The sequence below is a fragment of the Blastomyces dermatitidis genome (assembly GCF_000003525.1).
Source record: "Blastomyces dermatitidis ER-3 genomic scaffold supercont1.8, whole genome shotgun sequence".
Lineage (NCBI taxonomy): Eukaryota > Fungi > Ascomycota > Eurotiomycetes > Onygenales > Ajellomycetaceae > Blastomyces > Blastomyces dermatitidis.
In genome coordinates this window covers 3,155,791-3,172,954 of record NW_025544781.1, presented here as the reverse complement: position 1 = coordinate 3,172,954, position 17,164 = coordinate 3,155,791, and the positions used below count along the sequence as shown (strand labels likewise).

Here is a 17,164-nt window from a genome sequence, read left to right as displayed (position 1 = left end):
GTGAATATTATCTTTGTGAATTCTATCATTGTTAGAGAATATCAAGCTTCTGTTTCAAGTGTTCAATAAGATGCCTTGTTCAGATAGTCAGACAAGTTCTAACATAAGATTGTAATCAAGATTATCAACTTTATGTGTATAGACATCTTCATATTGATGTTCTCTCACCTCTATGATCAGCTTCAGCATGTAACAGATACAAATATCTTTTCAATCATCAAATTCTACAAGAAGTCAGGATTTTGATAAGAAGATACACTGAAGATTATAACATCTTACAACTGAAGATTTTATCATTGTATAGTGACATAGATCACTGTCTATCATGACTTTCATATTATAGATGTTATCAATCACAGTAGATACAAGAATTGTATTCATTGTCATCTTCTCTTCAAATCATTGTCATTCAACCTCTTCTAGCTTCTGTTTGTGAATTTGAACAGAAGCTAATCTTTTCTCTGTTTCACTGAGATATTCTCATAGTTATCTTTCAAATCTTTCTCTAATGTAACATGGTTGATGTAGACAGACACTGATTCATTTTTTGAATAAGAAGGTGCTGATCTTTCTCTCAAGTATAAAGATATATAGATTAATCAGCAGTTGAAAGCAATGTGTTCTAATCAGTTACAGTTGATGCACACTTCACATTACCATTGATCAGTGACTTCTTCAGAAGTGATTTCAGAGACTTAGAAGCCTGTTCAAACAGCAGAAACTCTTGCTTGTATATAGACATTTGAATCTATTCAGTTCATAGCATCTGCATCATTGTTATTCTTCAGTGTAAGTGTATGAGTAGCTGAAGTGTAATGTCTTCTATCACTGTTCTGTATACTCTTGAGCTTGATAAGACAGTCATTCAATGTTCAGAGCTGTGTACAGAAGCCTTCATAAGTTAAGTCTTTATTTACACTTATAAGAGTCTGTAAGAGTTTGAAAGTTAATGTCTTCTTAAGCATGCTAATCTTCATTCAATTCTCTCAAGATTGATCACCTGCTTCTAGGATTTTAATGTTGAAATCAGAGATGAATATTGTAAGGGAAATGTTTCTCTGTCAGATGCTCTGTAATCAATCTAATACTTTCTGTTACATGACAGTGTGTCAGTGTCTCAGAACAGAATATTAAGATATTTAATAATATTATCAGATATTTACAACACTGATTCATATGCTTTCATTCATGAATGAAACTTCTGTTTTATATGATTCTTCAATCATTCATTGATACATCAATCTTGATTGATTAATGAACTGATGAAATCTTCATCTACACTCAGTTTCATTGTGATTCAAAGATTGCTTGAGCCAGCGTACGATTACAGGCGTACGCCGGCTTCTTATATATTGTACGCTAAATTAATTAGTGGCTGCTATGACCTCTTTACATTCATAAGCAAGTTCAGAAGCGGCTGTATTATTATCTGACAGTTGTATATTCTTCTGAATCACATTCTTTCTCATCAGATTCAGTCACACTTACATGATCATGACATCTGTTCTAGCTTCATGTGAATTAGCATGTCACTAGTGTTCATAATTATGTAACCTATCTCTGATTCAGCTAGCATTTCATATACACTCTTACAAAGAAACTTTCACTATATTACATCACTCATTTACTAACTTTTCTCATTCTTCAATCATCTTCTCTATCATTATCATCATTGAACATCATTATCATCTTATTCAAGATTACTGTCTCTTCTTCTATTCAATATCTTCTATCTGTTTATCTATCACATCATACACATTCCTGGCAATGGCCTCTTATGCTTATAGCAAGTATTATCATAGTACTCATACTGAGTAGTTCATTAGCAGTAAGTGTAATATATTATAAAATGTAATCAGGACTTGTTTATCTTCTAATGATTATCAGAATGTATTATTATGAATGACACATCTTCTTTATCTTCTTATACACTCTTAACTGTTTTTCTTCTCAGCAGGCTTCTGATCATGTTTTCTGACATGATTTTGCATAGACACAGATACTGATATGTTTATTTTTATGCATGTAGAATCTTTATATATTGACAGATCTGTGTCTGCTGATGATAGTGAACTCAATGTTGAATCATTGATTGAGAACTTAAAGAATGTGATAATAAAGGAATTCTCTGTGCTATATATGATCAGGTCTTTCATATTCTTCTCTGCTCTCTCTATTCCTTTCTCTGCTGCTCTCTCTCAATCTTCTACACTGGTCTCTGTGTCTGATTCTCCCGCTTCTGCTACCCCTGCTCTCTCTGGTTCTGCCGCCTCTGCTTTTGTTATCAGCGCTCCTCATTTCAAGAAGATGTTGTGTAGGCTTAATGAACCATGTTTCTCAGTATATATACTCTCACCCTTCTTATCAATCTCTAGAATAATTTATTGTACAAAGACTGTGTATAATATGACTATCTGAAGCTTGACTGTGAACACTGATTATTATATTTATTTTAAGTATTTATGATGAGATAATCATTCATTTATATCAAAGAATCACTCTCTCTCTTAACAGTGTTAAGATTATAAGTCTTTTTCTTTTTCATCTTTTCTTTCTGATGCTGATTTTCCTGTTTCTAGAGAAAATTATTATGAGTTTTATTATATATAAAGTCATGATATTCACAGATACTAAGAAACTTTTTACAACTGTAAAGTTCAATATCACAGAGATATTTACTCTGATTAATTTCTTCAGAATGATAGATCTGTATCAGCCTATTCTCTGATATCTGTTGTCTGACTTTATAATACAGGTAAAAGATATCTGTGTTTTCAGAAACAGAAATACAGATGTTGTACTCTTTTACATCTGTAAGTATGAGACTTATACATCTTATCTGAAATGTTATTGTAAGAATAAGCTGTTTATATACTATATTCTGCTTTCTACATTTTCTGTGTTTCTCTCTCTCTTTCTGAGAAGTCTTATATATGTTGTAATTATATATACAACTCTAAGATCAGCAGGTGTTCATTCAGTAACTATTCTTATCTCTGATTTTGTGATTTTTATATACTAATAATGATTCTTAGTTGCTTCAGTGTCAGAGATCATTCTAATCAAAGATAATAACACTACTGAGACTACTCTCTTTCACTCTTAACCTTCTCTTATCACTTTCTCTCTCTTCTCTGTGAGAAAGATTGTGTGCACATCAGATTATAAGTATTTGACTCTGAGTGACTTTCATCATTGTTTGTCTGATTCTGTGTCTTTTTCTTCTTCTATTTCTTCTGTCTCTGTCTCTTCTATTCTGGCTTCTGATTCTACAGATCTCATGCTCTTCTTCAATTTTTCTACATATATATGTACACATTTCTATATTGGCATTCCAGTCAATCTTGTGATAAATGACATTAATATTGTACACAGAGCAGTAAAGAAATCAGAGATATGTACAGTGTTATTGTAAGAGTGACTTACAGCTCTTGAATTCCTTGCAGATCTCAAGTATTGAGATTTTCTTTATTTTTAATGTTTTTCAGATGATGTGGTGTTGAAAATAGATTAAATATATGATGTATGAAAATGAATAAGATGTGTATGATAATATTTGTCTTTTTACAGCTAATTCTTACAGTTGATGATCAATTCATTTCTCTTTTCTTACACTTTTTCTTTATCTACTAGTCACTACTCTTACACAATCTCTATATAATACAGTGTTCAGTGACAAGGTTTAGCAGCTTTCATCTTTTATAATTCTGTCTCACATATTATACTGTCTCTCTTTACTCACTCAGATCACTACAGTGAATAGCTTATTAAAACTAATCTCATCTAATCTCTGAGTGTTTTCAGAGATTGAGATGACTTAGTCTCACATATTCACAGATGTTTCAGATGCTTTATTCTCTGTTATCTCTGTGATTAAACTGATATAAACAGTTGAATTCAACTCTGAATTTCTTTTTCTTCTGTAATCTGACTTATATACAAGTCTGCTACTTTGAGACTATTCTTTATCACATTGCATTCACTGTCTGCAGCATATTATCATATAATCAGCTACAGTCTCATCACTTATTAAAGTATGACATTTATCTGATTTCTTCATTTCTTCTCATTCTTTTCTTATATTTGTGAAAAGATCAGAATAAGTGAGATCATCTGATTCATAAATATCTATGATTTCTCTTACTTTGTGAGACTTTTCAATTGTAAACTTCTTCTTTTTCAACACTGATGATAGTGCTATGAATAATTATAATTCACTCAGATCTTGCATCTTTGCTTTCACAAGTTATGAATCATTTATTAAGTTATATAAGATCTTTTCCTCTGATTCTTTCAATATATATATTCTCTGAGAATGTGATTTAAGTATTTTATATAACTTAAACCATCTAGATTGAAACTTCTCATAACTCTTATTATATACAAGAACTCACATTTTTATCTTGAGACTTGATTTCTTAACTAGTGAGTCTTGTATTCTTTTTAATTGAATTGCTCAGTTCAGAAGTAACTTATTAGCTTTTACACATGTGTGACTGATCTCTTTCAATCTCAATTCTGTGTTCACAACAGTTGTATCTGCAACTGCTACTACTGTGTCTATAACTGCTATTCTCTTTCTCATCTTTTCTGAAGCATTCTCTGAGATGCATGAGTGCAATTTATACAACAGATAGAATAGTGATCACTTGAAGACTGCATGCTACTGAATTCATGTAGCTAATAGTGCCTGATTGAGATATTCATCTCATAATCTTATAGACTTACTTATTAGATATTTCATCAGTATGTTATTCAAGATTTCATTTAAGTGTTTCACTTTCTCATTTATTCATAAGTGATATAATATTGTTCTATAATATCTTATCTGTAACTGGCTTATGAAATGTCTTACTACTTCTTCTACAAGATTTACACTGTTATCAGTTAGAATCTTATACAGTATTTCATAGTTAATATAGATCTCATTATATAGAGACTTTATCACTATCTTCTCTATTATCCCTGAAACTGCTTTCATAACTGATCAGTCACTAGTGTAATCAATAGCAGTGATTATCTATTAATTTTCATTCAGTATCTGCAGCAGTATGTCTATGAGATTCACTTCTCATTATTTGAATAATTGTATTATATACTTCATCTGATGTTATACTTTCTCATATTCTAATTCTTTCTTAGATTCTTTTATAACCTGGTAATTAAGGCACTCATGAGTGTATATCTGAATATTCTCAGTCATGCTTGATCAGTATACTCTTGATTTGAGTACACTCATGAGTTCAGAGCTTTCTAAGTGACTGAATTCCTTGTGTATGTAAGTCACTAAGTTGTGTCTAAATAAGTATTCTAGATAGAGAGCTTCTACATATTCTAGATCACAGTAAAGCACAATATCATTTTTCAATTTTCTCAGCTTGAAGTTCAGAAGTATCTCTTCTACTACTTTCATGAGACACTTATTATCTAAGATCTTATCATTCTTCAAGTGAGAGATTATAATATTTACTCATTCTGATTTCTTGTACTCTCTCAGCATATTTAATACAAACTTCTCTTATATCTGATTCACAGAACTCTCATTCATGAAATTGAGTCTATAACTGATTACATCAGATAACACAGTGTCTGATTTCTTTCAGTATTTGATATGAAAATTATATACTTAGAACTTCAAGATTCAATGTACTAATTATTTAAAAGATTTTATCATCAATTATAGATAGATAAGACTTTTGTGATCTGTGATTACTGTTATTGTATACTTATTGTCAATATATCTATTTTACAATGCCAGCATGTGCTTGATTACTAGTAATTCCTTTTCATACACTGAGTAATTGAGCTCAGTGCCTGATAGTTTTCTATTATTATACACTATCAGATGCAGCTTGCTATTCTTACTCATCTGTATAAGAGCATCTCTGATAGCTCATTCAGATGCATTTATCTCAATGTAGAAAGATTTATTATAATCTGTTTAAATAAGTACTGAGAATATTATTACATATTCTCTCAGTGTGAGAAAAGCCTCTTCACACACAGTATTTCAGATGATTGAATAAAACTTCTTCTTTTACAGATTTGCATTCATTTCTCTTAAGAGATCTGAGAGTGATGCAGATATTTATATGAAATTCTTGATAAATCTGTAATAATATAAGATTAACTCAAGAAACTGTTGTATATGATGTATGTTTCTCAGCTGCAGTCAATTCACTATGACATTCAATTTCTTCAGAATGAGATATATACAGTCATCACTTACTATATATTCTATAAACTCTAACTCTTCTGTTTCAAATACACACTTTGTTGATTTGATATAGAGCTTATACTCTGTCAGAGTTGTAAGCACTTTATCAAGATACTTCAGATATTCATTGTATGAGTTTGAAAAGACTAGAATATCATTGAGATATACAAGATATGAGATTTCATTCTGTTTATGAAGAATTATATTCATCATTATTTGAAAGATGCCAGATGCATTTATTAGACTGAATAATAGTATCAAGAATTTGAACTTTCTTCATTGCATATTAAACATGATTTATGAGAGTGATAGTTTATCTATACAGATCTGTCAGTATTCTGAGAGAAGATTGATTTTCAATAGATATCAGACATTTTCAACTGTATTCAACTGTTATTGAATTTATAATAGTGAATATTCATTCTTGATTATAAGCTTGTTAAGTGCTTGATAATCAATACATATTCAATACTTCTCATCTGCCTTTTTCATAAATAGAACTGAAAAGCCTCATGCACTTGATAAGAGTTATATAAGATCATATTCTAGAAGATCTGTAATCTGATACTTCTATTCTTCAAGATGTGTTTGTGACAGAGAATATGTATTCTAATTGACTGGTTTTGCATTCTCTGTATCAATCTCATGTACAAATCCTTGTTCTGATGATAATTTCAGTGAAAGATCTATTCAGAAGATCTTTTCATACTTCTTCAGAAGCTTCTTTATACACTTATTCTTCTATATATACTTTATCTTAGTTTTCTCTGCTTCTGAGTTCTGTATGATATACAGAATGCTTTCAGATGAGATCTTGTAAATCATTCTCTTTGCTTATTAATATGTAAGCAGATTTAATTCTTCTATATCAGAGATATGAAATGTTCTTCTCATATCAGTTGATAGAATTGTATGAACTGTTTTCTTTCTATCAGTTAATTATATATGATATATATATCATTGAATCTGCAGATTGAATCTTTGAAATCAATCAAGTCTCAGAATAAGATTATATTTCACATTCTGTAGCTCTTACACTTAAATATAGCAAGATCATTCTCTGAGGTGCAAGAAAACTCTTACTCTTATGAATAATATTAAATATTAATTATCAGATAATCTTATATATTAAGAATTCTTCACTCAGCAGACCTCTTTCAGTCTTTAAATTATATAATTATCAATATATTATGTAGAAGCTTCTGTGTCTGCTAATACTTTTATAATCATCTCTCAATTCTTACTCAAGTGCTTCTTATACATTAATATTTCAGATCTCAAGACATTGAGATGAGTGTCTACTTCATCATTCTCACTCACACTCTATTTAAGAGTCTGCTTTCTCTTGATATTCAAAGAATTCAGAGAGTCATCTAATACAGACATCTCTTTCACTTTAAAGAGTTTTCATAGAATATTAACAAGTGTCTCTGAGCTCACTAATTCTGCTAGTTTTTTAACTGTCTTACTTCTTTTGACTGTACACACTGAGTATAATCTTTTACATCATGATTTTAATATCTGCAGTTAAAGCAAGTTTAATACTCATAATATCAAGATTTTCACTCAGAGAATCTCTTTTTCACAGAATTCAGTGCTTTAGTAATAACATTCAGATCTAGATTTATCATATTCAGATATATAACTTATGTTATAGAAGTCTGATTATCTATTCTTCACTGAGACATACTTGATTGCAGTATTTTCTATTATAATTGACTCACTTATTTCTGTATAATGAGAATGTTATATACTTCTTTCATTATATCTGATTACAAGATTAAGCATTTTCATTTCACTCTTAACTTAGATATAAGATTATAAATGAAGATCTGTAAACAGAAAGATGTTGAAAGCTGTTCATCTAATATAAGATAGTATAAGCTGAAGTGTGTGAAGTATAATATAACATTATTCACTTGTCTACACTCAGTGAAGTATTTATAATACTTATCTTATATATTCACTTTCTCAAAGTTGTGTAAGATTCATTTGAAAAACTTATTTCATATTTATAAGAATGAATATTACTTTGAGTCTATGAGATTCATCTTTTTATCAGTTATTTATAATGACTTCACTTTTGCCCCGGTGGCCGAATGGTTAATGCGGCCACCTGGTAGTGCCTTGGCATGGGAAATCAAGGCGCGTGGGTTCGAAACCCGCAGGGGATACATTAAATCCGGAACTCAAGCACCTCAGGTTTCTAATAAATACAGAGATGTACAAATCGCTTCAATGAATCGCTCTATGTTCCTGGGCTGAGAAGTTATTATCACATGTATCTAATTGTCACTCCTTTGTATTTTCCTATGTTCTTGTTATCTTGGCGTGGTCTTAACACCTGTATTTCCTTCTGTATAATCAACACTTGACCTGTATTTAACATCACGCAAGGACTCATTATAAGCTCCGCTTGCATATGAGTATAATGAAAGAATAATAATAATAATAATAATAATGACTTCACTTTTCTATATAGAAATGTAACAGATCTTAAGACTTATTAAAATTTCATTAACTGTCTATCTGTGAGTTTATATTTAATCTAATAATATAATTACATCTGACTTAGTCAGCTAATTACAGCATTATTTTTTCAGTCACTATTAAAGCTTAATAGCTCTGACAGATCTGCTAACTTGATATATTTCATACTCAGATTCTTATTCTGTGTAGTAGTTTCTGATAATATGTATACTTCTGAAGAGATTATGAATAATTATGATAAGATCTTCAGATTCAGTGTAGTTATCTATCTATGTAAATATTTAATCTTCTACTGCAGATCTAAGATCTGGTTTTCTCTATTCTTCTTAATAATGATGATTATATCAGTGAAGCTCTTTATAGTGAATACTTAATCTATAGTGAATGTCAATTATTGTTTGACTTCTGTCTCAGCTTGTCACTGTATACACAAGGCCTTGATCTTGTTTAGAATTCTTGTACATGTACAGAGGTTTGATTTCAGTTCAGCAGTTTCAGCTACTTTTCTTACTGTTTTGAGTAAACTCTCTGAGAGATTCTACATATCTTTCAGTTCAGATAGTAGAGAAGAGTGTTATTTATATTGACTAGAAGAGATATTTATTTCAGTGATTTCTTATTAATTATATAATGTCTATTATTATATTGCTGTATTATTATATCACTATATCATTATATTACTATATTATTATATGATTTCTGTTATCATTGTATAACTTCAGTGATAATTATCTCTTCTTTTTAATCTTCTTTTAGATAGAAAGTGAACTTTTTTGAATCTGATTCATCACTCTTATCTCTTTTCTCACATCTCATTTATTTGTATATGTAACATTCATATGAGTATGAAGTTTTTTCTCAATAAGTAAAGCAGTATCAATTGAATGCTCTTCTGCTTATCACTCTTTATATACTATCTTTTAAGATGTTCTAGAACCATGCTGGCATGATAACTATAAATTGCTTTGTAGACAGAATTATCACACTCTGAAGAAGTCTGTGCTTCTCATCAGTTTGTAGACATGCTATCAGATATGATTCAAAGATTGCTTAAGTTAGTGTACAATTACAGATGTACACTGCCTTCTTATATATTATACACTAAATTAATTAGTGGCTGCTATGGCCTCTTTACATTCATAAGTAAGTTCAGAAGCAGCCGCGTTATTATCTGACAGTTATACATTCTTTCAAATCACATCATGAGTATTTTCATTCTTCATGATAAGTAGAGAGTGAGATCAGAAGTATTGAAATATGTAAAAGTATTTAAGTATTTCTTTAACACTTTTGTATTTGATTTTATAGATGTTGAAATCACATGAGTTAATTGTTAAATCTCTTTATATTGAAGTTGTTAAGTTGCATGCATATCAGCTATTTATTATTATTGTAATTTTAACATTGCTCAGAGTCACTGTAGTATCACATCTATACTTATATTTAAGAACTACATGATTGAGGCTTCACCACGAACTCGCTCGATTTTTCGAATAAGAACCCGCCGATAGTTCCATCGAAAAGCCCTCGATCATACGAGCATTCTGACCCCATCGCCGACCGCATACCCTGTGTGGTGGTGGAGTTATCCAGCCAAATGTGAACCGGACGTTGTTCGAAACTCCTGTGTGGGATTATCCCCCGTTCTCCCCTACCACACCACAACCCCGGGCCAAAGTGCCATACAAATTGTAAGGTGAAGAGACCTAGCCATATGCACCAATCTTCTTGATTTTGAAAGATCCCCGACCTGTAGTTGTGGAGATATCCGAGGAGCGACCTCCGCGAAAACCCTGTCCATCTTTGATGTTCCAAAACACCAACGCCAAGTGTCACCCTTGTACCGTCCTTCTCAATCTGGCCCATCCCCGGCAGAAAAATACAAAAAGATACCTCAGTGATAATATCAAGCACATAATCAACAGACTCTTCTGAAGTGCAATCTTCACAGTCTGTCATCAGTGTATCTAGACTTCAACACCAAGTCTCACCCTTGTACTATCTCTCTCAATCTGGCCTAGACTGGCTGGCGGGACCATGAATTTCACATTTGATCTCATTTGGTCTGGTCTCATACATTTCTTGATGTGAGTCCCACCAGGACCAAGCCTCAAAAAAATCTGAAAATGGATCATTTCTGAGAGAAATGATGTGAAAAATGACCAGATTTAATTCAAGAACAGTGAAATGAGAGTAATTTTTCAGAATAAACTGTGAAAGATGATTATTCTTTCAAAATCAGAATAAGACTGAGACTGAAGATTAAAATCAGTCTTATTTGATTTATTCAGTGATTGCTTATATAATCAGAATTTAATAACAATTATTGATAATACTTATGAAATAACTAAATACATTCTTATACAAGTTTATTCTTCACTTTTTTATGAAAACTACACTTCTCTGATATACTGTGATCAGAGGTATTAAACTATCTGATAATTTTATGTTTTATAATCATGAGTTTCTTGATTATTTCTTCTTATAATTGTTCTCAGTGATAGTGATAAATATCTTAACTTGAGTTGAACTTTCACTTCATTCTCATCTCTGTCAATGAAATTATTAAAATATTATATATCATCAGTACAACAGTTGAATATGTACTCTCAATAATTTTTTATAACTCTAGAATTGATTTGATGTGTAAATTTATCAGATTATCTTGAAAATAGCAGTTAAATTCAGTTTTATAAGTATGTAGTTTTGCCTGATTTTCAGTTACAATTAATGTATATAAGTTCTGTTTCAAAGTTAGTATTATAGTTCTATGTGATATAAAGTATTATCAAAGATCATTACTTACTAGAGAATTGTATTTCACTGTCTTCACATCTTAAACATCTGCTTGTTCAAATCTCTGATAGTTGATATTATAGTAGTCTCAGACTAATTTAATATATGAGTCTCTCATTTCTCTCTGTTCAATCTTGAGAAGTGTAGATATTAACTTAATAAGAGAGATCTAGTAGAGCTGCTACAGTATAATACTCTGTAAAAGATTGTTTCATTTTACTGTAGTAATATGTCAGTTTATTTCTTATAACAATAATAGTCTGTGCTATAGCATTATTTCAGACTGAATTTCTTTTTAAGTAATTTAACTGCTTCTTAAGATAAGTAAATAAAGTGTTATACACTCATCAGACTGACTGCAGCATTGGTGTATAAGTGATTGAAACTGTCTTTATTATCTTATAAAACTGAAACAGTAAATCAATCATATATTTCAACTGAGTTCACTTCATATCAGAAAGTTTCAATATCTGAATCTTTTTCTGATCAGAGTGTTACACTCAATGATTAATTATCTGACACAATCAAAGAGTCTGAACAGTTATCTTATATATTAAACTTCACTGTGTTCTAACATTCTGTATTATATTCAGTGATGTGACTGATTTATTTATTTATTAAATATTATGAAATCATTGTTATTATTTAGAAGAGATACAAATCACATTAGCAATGTTTCAAATCTATGATATTTAAATTATTAGTCAATCTATTCAAAATTAACAGTATTATTATTAAAAAGTATTATCAAAAAGCAATATTAAAAAGTATTATCAAAAAACATTATCTTTTATAAAGTGAATATAAAAGTTACTTGAGTAATCACTTTTATCTTATTCTCATTTCAAGAATCAGTTATCTCATTATTCTTTATCTCAATGTTAAGATTCTTTATCAGTGTTTATATCACAAGTTGAATCACATAAGCAATACAGAGAATATGACCTTATTTACTATTTCAGAAATGCAAAGTCAATTTTTACTTCAAGCTCTTCATCATAGTATAGTTATTCACAGCATTGTCAGTTGTAATTATAAGAAGACTGAGACTAATATCTCAATAGTTATTTTTAATCACAGTCATTAATATCTCTGTTATATAATTCTCAGTATGACTACTGATCAATGATTCAAATTCAATTAATGTCTCTTAATAAGTTCAGTTCTTATCAATGTAATAACATGTAACTCTTATAAATATAAAATTGTTTGTACTAGTTCATGCATTCACTGTGAGAGACACTCTTCAATGATTCTTCAACTCTGATTCTAGATATTGTATATTAACTTTGTAGTGTATCTTGAGATTGAACTGAAGATAGAATCAATGTGAAATATGAAGATTTAAATTAAGTATTTGAAGAAGTGTTCAGAATTCAGAGTTTTCAATTGATCAAAGAGAAAGATTCAGAGATATACACATGTGAAGTAATTATTCACAGAAGTTATCAGATAAGAGTTATGAAATCAGAGTACTAATACAGAGTCATTTTCACATAATTTTCTTTAAATTAGAAAGTTAGTATTATCAAAAATCATTATCTAATAGAGTAACTTATCAGCTCAGTAGTAATTTTCTGATTATTTTTCTTTTATTATCTGCATTCTGATGACTTCAGATGTCAGAAAACTTCTTCAGAATCATGATCAGTTCATAATGAATATTTCTGAATGAAGTTGCAGTGATTATAGTAGAGAGATAACTCTTCAGTAATCTACAATGCAATCTGTTGATAATTATTTCATAGTTCATCTTGATATTTATATTGAGTTTTTCATAAATTTCATGACCTGGAATCAGATGTGAAGAATGAAGTGATTATTTATTATAATTGAAAGAGAGCATTCTGTGTTGAATTGTAAATAATATAGACTTTATAATTCACAGTGATTTCTTGAAGAGTTTATGAATCTTTAATAGAAGTAAAAGAAGTGAAAGAAGTGATTTCAGAAGACATGATAATAATTTAAGAAAGATAATAATTTATTTTCAATAACTGATCACTGATGTGTGTAAGAAGAATTAATATAAGAGAAAATAATCTTGTTTCTTAGCTTAGTTATAATTTTAGTACTAACTCAGATTGAATATTATCAATGTATAAAAGTAAATAAATAATCTTGATTAATCTCTGTCATATTTCTTGAAATATATTAATATTGTGAAAGAGAGTGTTACTAAATTATATTATCAGATGATATTATTAAAATTATATTAATATTGTGAATATCAATGTTGAAAAAATGTTGATACTTATACATTATAGTGATTTGTGAATCATGATAGTTAAATATATATATATATTTATATATTGTTCCTAACTTGATTACAACTTGTACAATAATTTTTAAAAACTCAAAATTAATTTTAATTATTAATAATTATGAACTTATAACTAACTAATATAAAAAGAAAAAAACTTTTTCTACTTATCATCTTTCTTCTCTTTCTTATTCTTCTTATTATTCTTTATAATTCATTTCTTATTCTTCTTCTTCTTCTTCTTCTTCTTATCTGAGATAATAATCATTTTAAAATCTCTCTTCACTATCTTCTCAGAGAAGGGTTTCTACTGCTTTCTCTCAGTCAGGTTAATCTGCATCTCAAAATCCTGCATTTTCTGATCTGCTGTCTTAGGTTCCATCTCAGTGATAAGCAGATTGACATGCTCAGAGAGCAGAGCTGCCTTCTCAATGTTCTGAATCATGAAGCGCATTTGAGACCTGAATAAGGTCTCAATTCCCTTCATCTCTATCAGCTCCTGCTAATCAATTAGAGAATAGAAGTATTATCAAAAATCATTATCTCTTAATAAAAAACTTATCAATTTTAACTTCTTTGTCTCTTACTTTAATATCTTCTTAATCTTCTTCTACTACTGCTTATTTACAGTAATACTCTTCTTCTCTCTCTGTCTCTTTATCTTGATCTTAAATCATTCTCAGAACTTCTTCTGATCTCACTGCTGCTGCATGAGACTCTTCACTATCTTCTTTTTCAATCTCTCACAGACAGCGCTATTCACATTATTTCTATACTTAGTTCAGTCTAAATCTATCAGAAGTGTTACTTAAAATTGTTATTATTCTGCTCTTTTATAAAGCCTCTTCAAGGTATTATAACATGCCTTGTGATCTGTCTTCTTATGCTTGAACATCTTCTTCTTCTCTTTCTTCAATCTGTGACAGCACTCACGCACCTTGATGGTCCGCAGGACCGCAGAATATTTGAAGAGAGATGACATAATTGATTTTGATGAGTATTAAGAAGAGAGTGAAGGCAGGCAATAATATGATGATGATAATAATGATGATGATGATGATGATAATAATAATAGTGATAATGATGATAATGATAATGATGATAATGAAAGAGAAAGTGCATCAGAATATATTATTAACTTATCAAATATAAAGAGACAAAGAAACTATTAACAGCTTTCAGAGATGTACAGAAACAGCTACAGTGTTATATAGCAATATTATCTTCATTCAATACATGCACTATTGATATTCTTTGTATACATTTATCATATAATCTATATCAGAGATACATGCAGAAAACAGATCTTTATTGCTAGAAAGAATGATTACAGTGATTCTTTGTTTTTATATTATAAAGATAAGTTATTCTTATTTCTTTCTTCTCTCTTTTCTCTTCTTCTTCAACTCATCACTAAGTTCAAGCTGGTATGAAAACTATTAAAACACTCATAGAAACCCTCAAATTGAAGAGTATAGACTAATCAAATTTTAAATACAGATGAATCAAATTAATTCAATAATACTAATTATTCATTTCTCTCTCAATAAAATAACAGTCATGTCTTCCTTTCCTTTCTCAAATGAAACATGGCTCATGAAAAGTGAGTATCACATCAGATCATAATGATCAACACAGCCTCAGCACACAGAGCTGTATATACACAGTGTGTGCTGAACTGAGAGACTGTGTGAATTGCAAACTGACAGCAGCATCTCAGTGAGAGCTATGCAGCGTGAGAAAGCTGCAACACTCAGTCATATATACAGAGAATGAATCATCACAGTAAGTACATGTGCATTGCATGAAAGTAATGCTTTTTGATAATACTCAGTCTCTGATATTATGAAAATAGAGTCTCTCTGTGAGATCTGTTTTTATCAGAAGTTGAGAAATCTTATATTTCTCAAGATTATCTTCACATGCCTTGTCTGTGAAATTGATGAAAGAAATCATCAATTTCAGTATTCTGTTCTTGATGTTATTCAAGTGACAGCAGAGTTCACCCTGATCACACTTTTTAAGTGTATATTTTCTAATTATTCACATTTATACAGATATATACTGATTATTTATTAGATGATATTAAGACAATAACTCATTGCAGCTGTGTTATTCTCACTGTGAGAAATACACAGTTGATGATGAATATTACAAAGACTCTGAAAAGTGAGTATTTTAAGAGTACTGTAGCTCTGTGATCTTGATTTTTTTTATTTTTATTTTTTATTTTTTTCTTTTTCTTTTCTTTTTTTTTTATTGTGATTTTTTCTTGTGTTTGTTTTGTTTTTTATTTTTTGTTTTTTTTTTTGATATTTTATATTTTTTTCATAATTAAAATTATATGAATTATAATCTGTATTCAGAAAAGTAATGATATTTGATAACACTCTCTATTGAATTTTTAACAAATGAGTACTATGTTATGATATTAGGTAAGTGAGAAGTGATTTCATGATCTCATTTGATGCCATTCTCAATAATGAAATCAGAATGAAAATGTGACTAAGAATTCAAACATATTCTTTATTCAGAACTAGATTTTTATTTGAAAAGTGAATCTGAAATCTTTAATATTTGAAATAACATGATTTGAAATCAATGTGATGAATATAAATCATGACCAGAAGTAATGCTTTTAGGCAATGTGACAGCTGTAAAGTTTGGTCCTGGTCTCAGACACGGTCACACGGTCAGTCTAATCTGGCTCATCCCCAGCAGAACAATACAAAAAGATACCTTAACAACAGCCTTCAATACATAATCAGCAGACAATGAGTCAACAGCATATCAACAACTATAAAATCAGTATACTTCAAGATCTGACTGAGCCTTTGATCCCTGCACAGTGAGATATATTAAATCTAGCTTTAATATCTCAATATTCAATAGATTCTGCAAGGGATTGAGAACAGCAACACTAGATTTCTATTGAATTTGAGAATTAAGTCTATATTGATATAATCATTGACAAAGTCTTCTATTTTGAGATATAAATAACCAGTTTCTCTACATCCCGCTGACAATATTTATATTATTATATAGAAACAGACTTATATTCTCTATAATATCAAGACTCTGAAGAGGGAAAGTCTTGATAGAAGATATACAGTAGTGCAAATCTTAGCAGTTTCTATCTCATGCTTCTGCAGCAGTTAATGCAAAAAAAAAGATCTTGAAAATAGTTTTTTACTTCTCTTGAAAAAGTAAGGTGTTTTTCTCCAGGTTTTATACAATATTCTTACAAAGAATAAAAAACAGAGCTGTTTTCTATCATAATTTCATATTCTTTTAAGTAAGAATTACTTTTTCAGTGGCTGAAGAGCTTTTATTAATACTTAATTCTTTTTTACACTCTTTATTAACTGATTTGAGTTGCATACTTGTTGTGTGACAAG

General features: G+C 29.7%; 2 protein-coding genes and 1 pseudogene across 3 annotated transcripts; 1 reads left to right on the top strand and 2 right to left on the bottom strand.

The window, feature by feature from the left end:
- Positions 1-8,302: 8,302 nt before the first annotated feature.
- BDCG_17540 lies at positions 8,303-8,391 on the top strand (annotated as a pseudogene). The gene has a single exon. The product of its transcript is annotated as a tRNA-OTHER (tRNA).
- Positions 8,392-10,078: 1,687 nt separating this feature from the next.
- Positions 10,079-10,666, bottom strand: BDCG_07449 (uncharacterized protein; the record flags this gene model as incomplete). Its single annotated transcript, XM_045423238.1, has 1 exon — positions 10,079-10,666. One exon carries the CDS (start codon positions 10,664-10,666, stop codon positions 10,151-10,153), a length of 516 nt encoding a protein of 171 aa, XP_045278676.1. The 3' UTR covers positions 10,079-10,150.
- Positions 10,667-14,073: 3,407 nt separating this feature from the next.
- On the bottom strand, positions 14,074-14,253 carry BDCG_17539 (uncharacterized protein; the record flags this gene model as incomplete). The annotated part of the gene is made up of 1 exon (XM_045426650.1): positions 14,074-14,253. The coding sequence occupies one exon, from the start codon at positions 14,251-14,253 to the stop codon at positions 14,074-14,076; it is 180 nt and encodes a 59-aa protein (XP_045282147.1).
- Between the last annotated feature and the right edge of the window lie 2,911 nt (positions 14,254-17,164).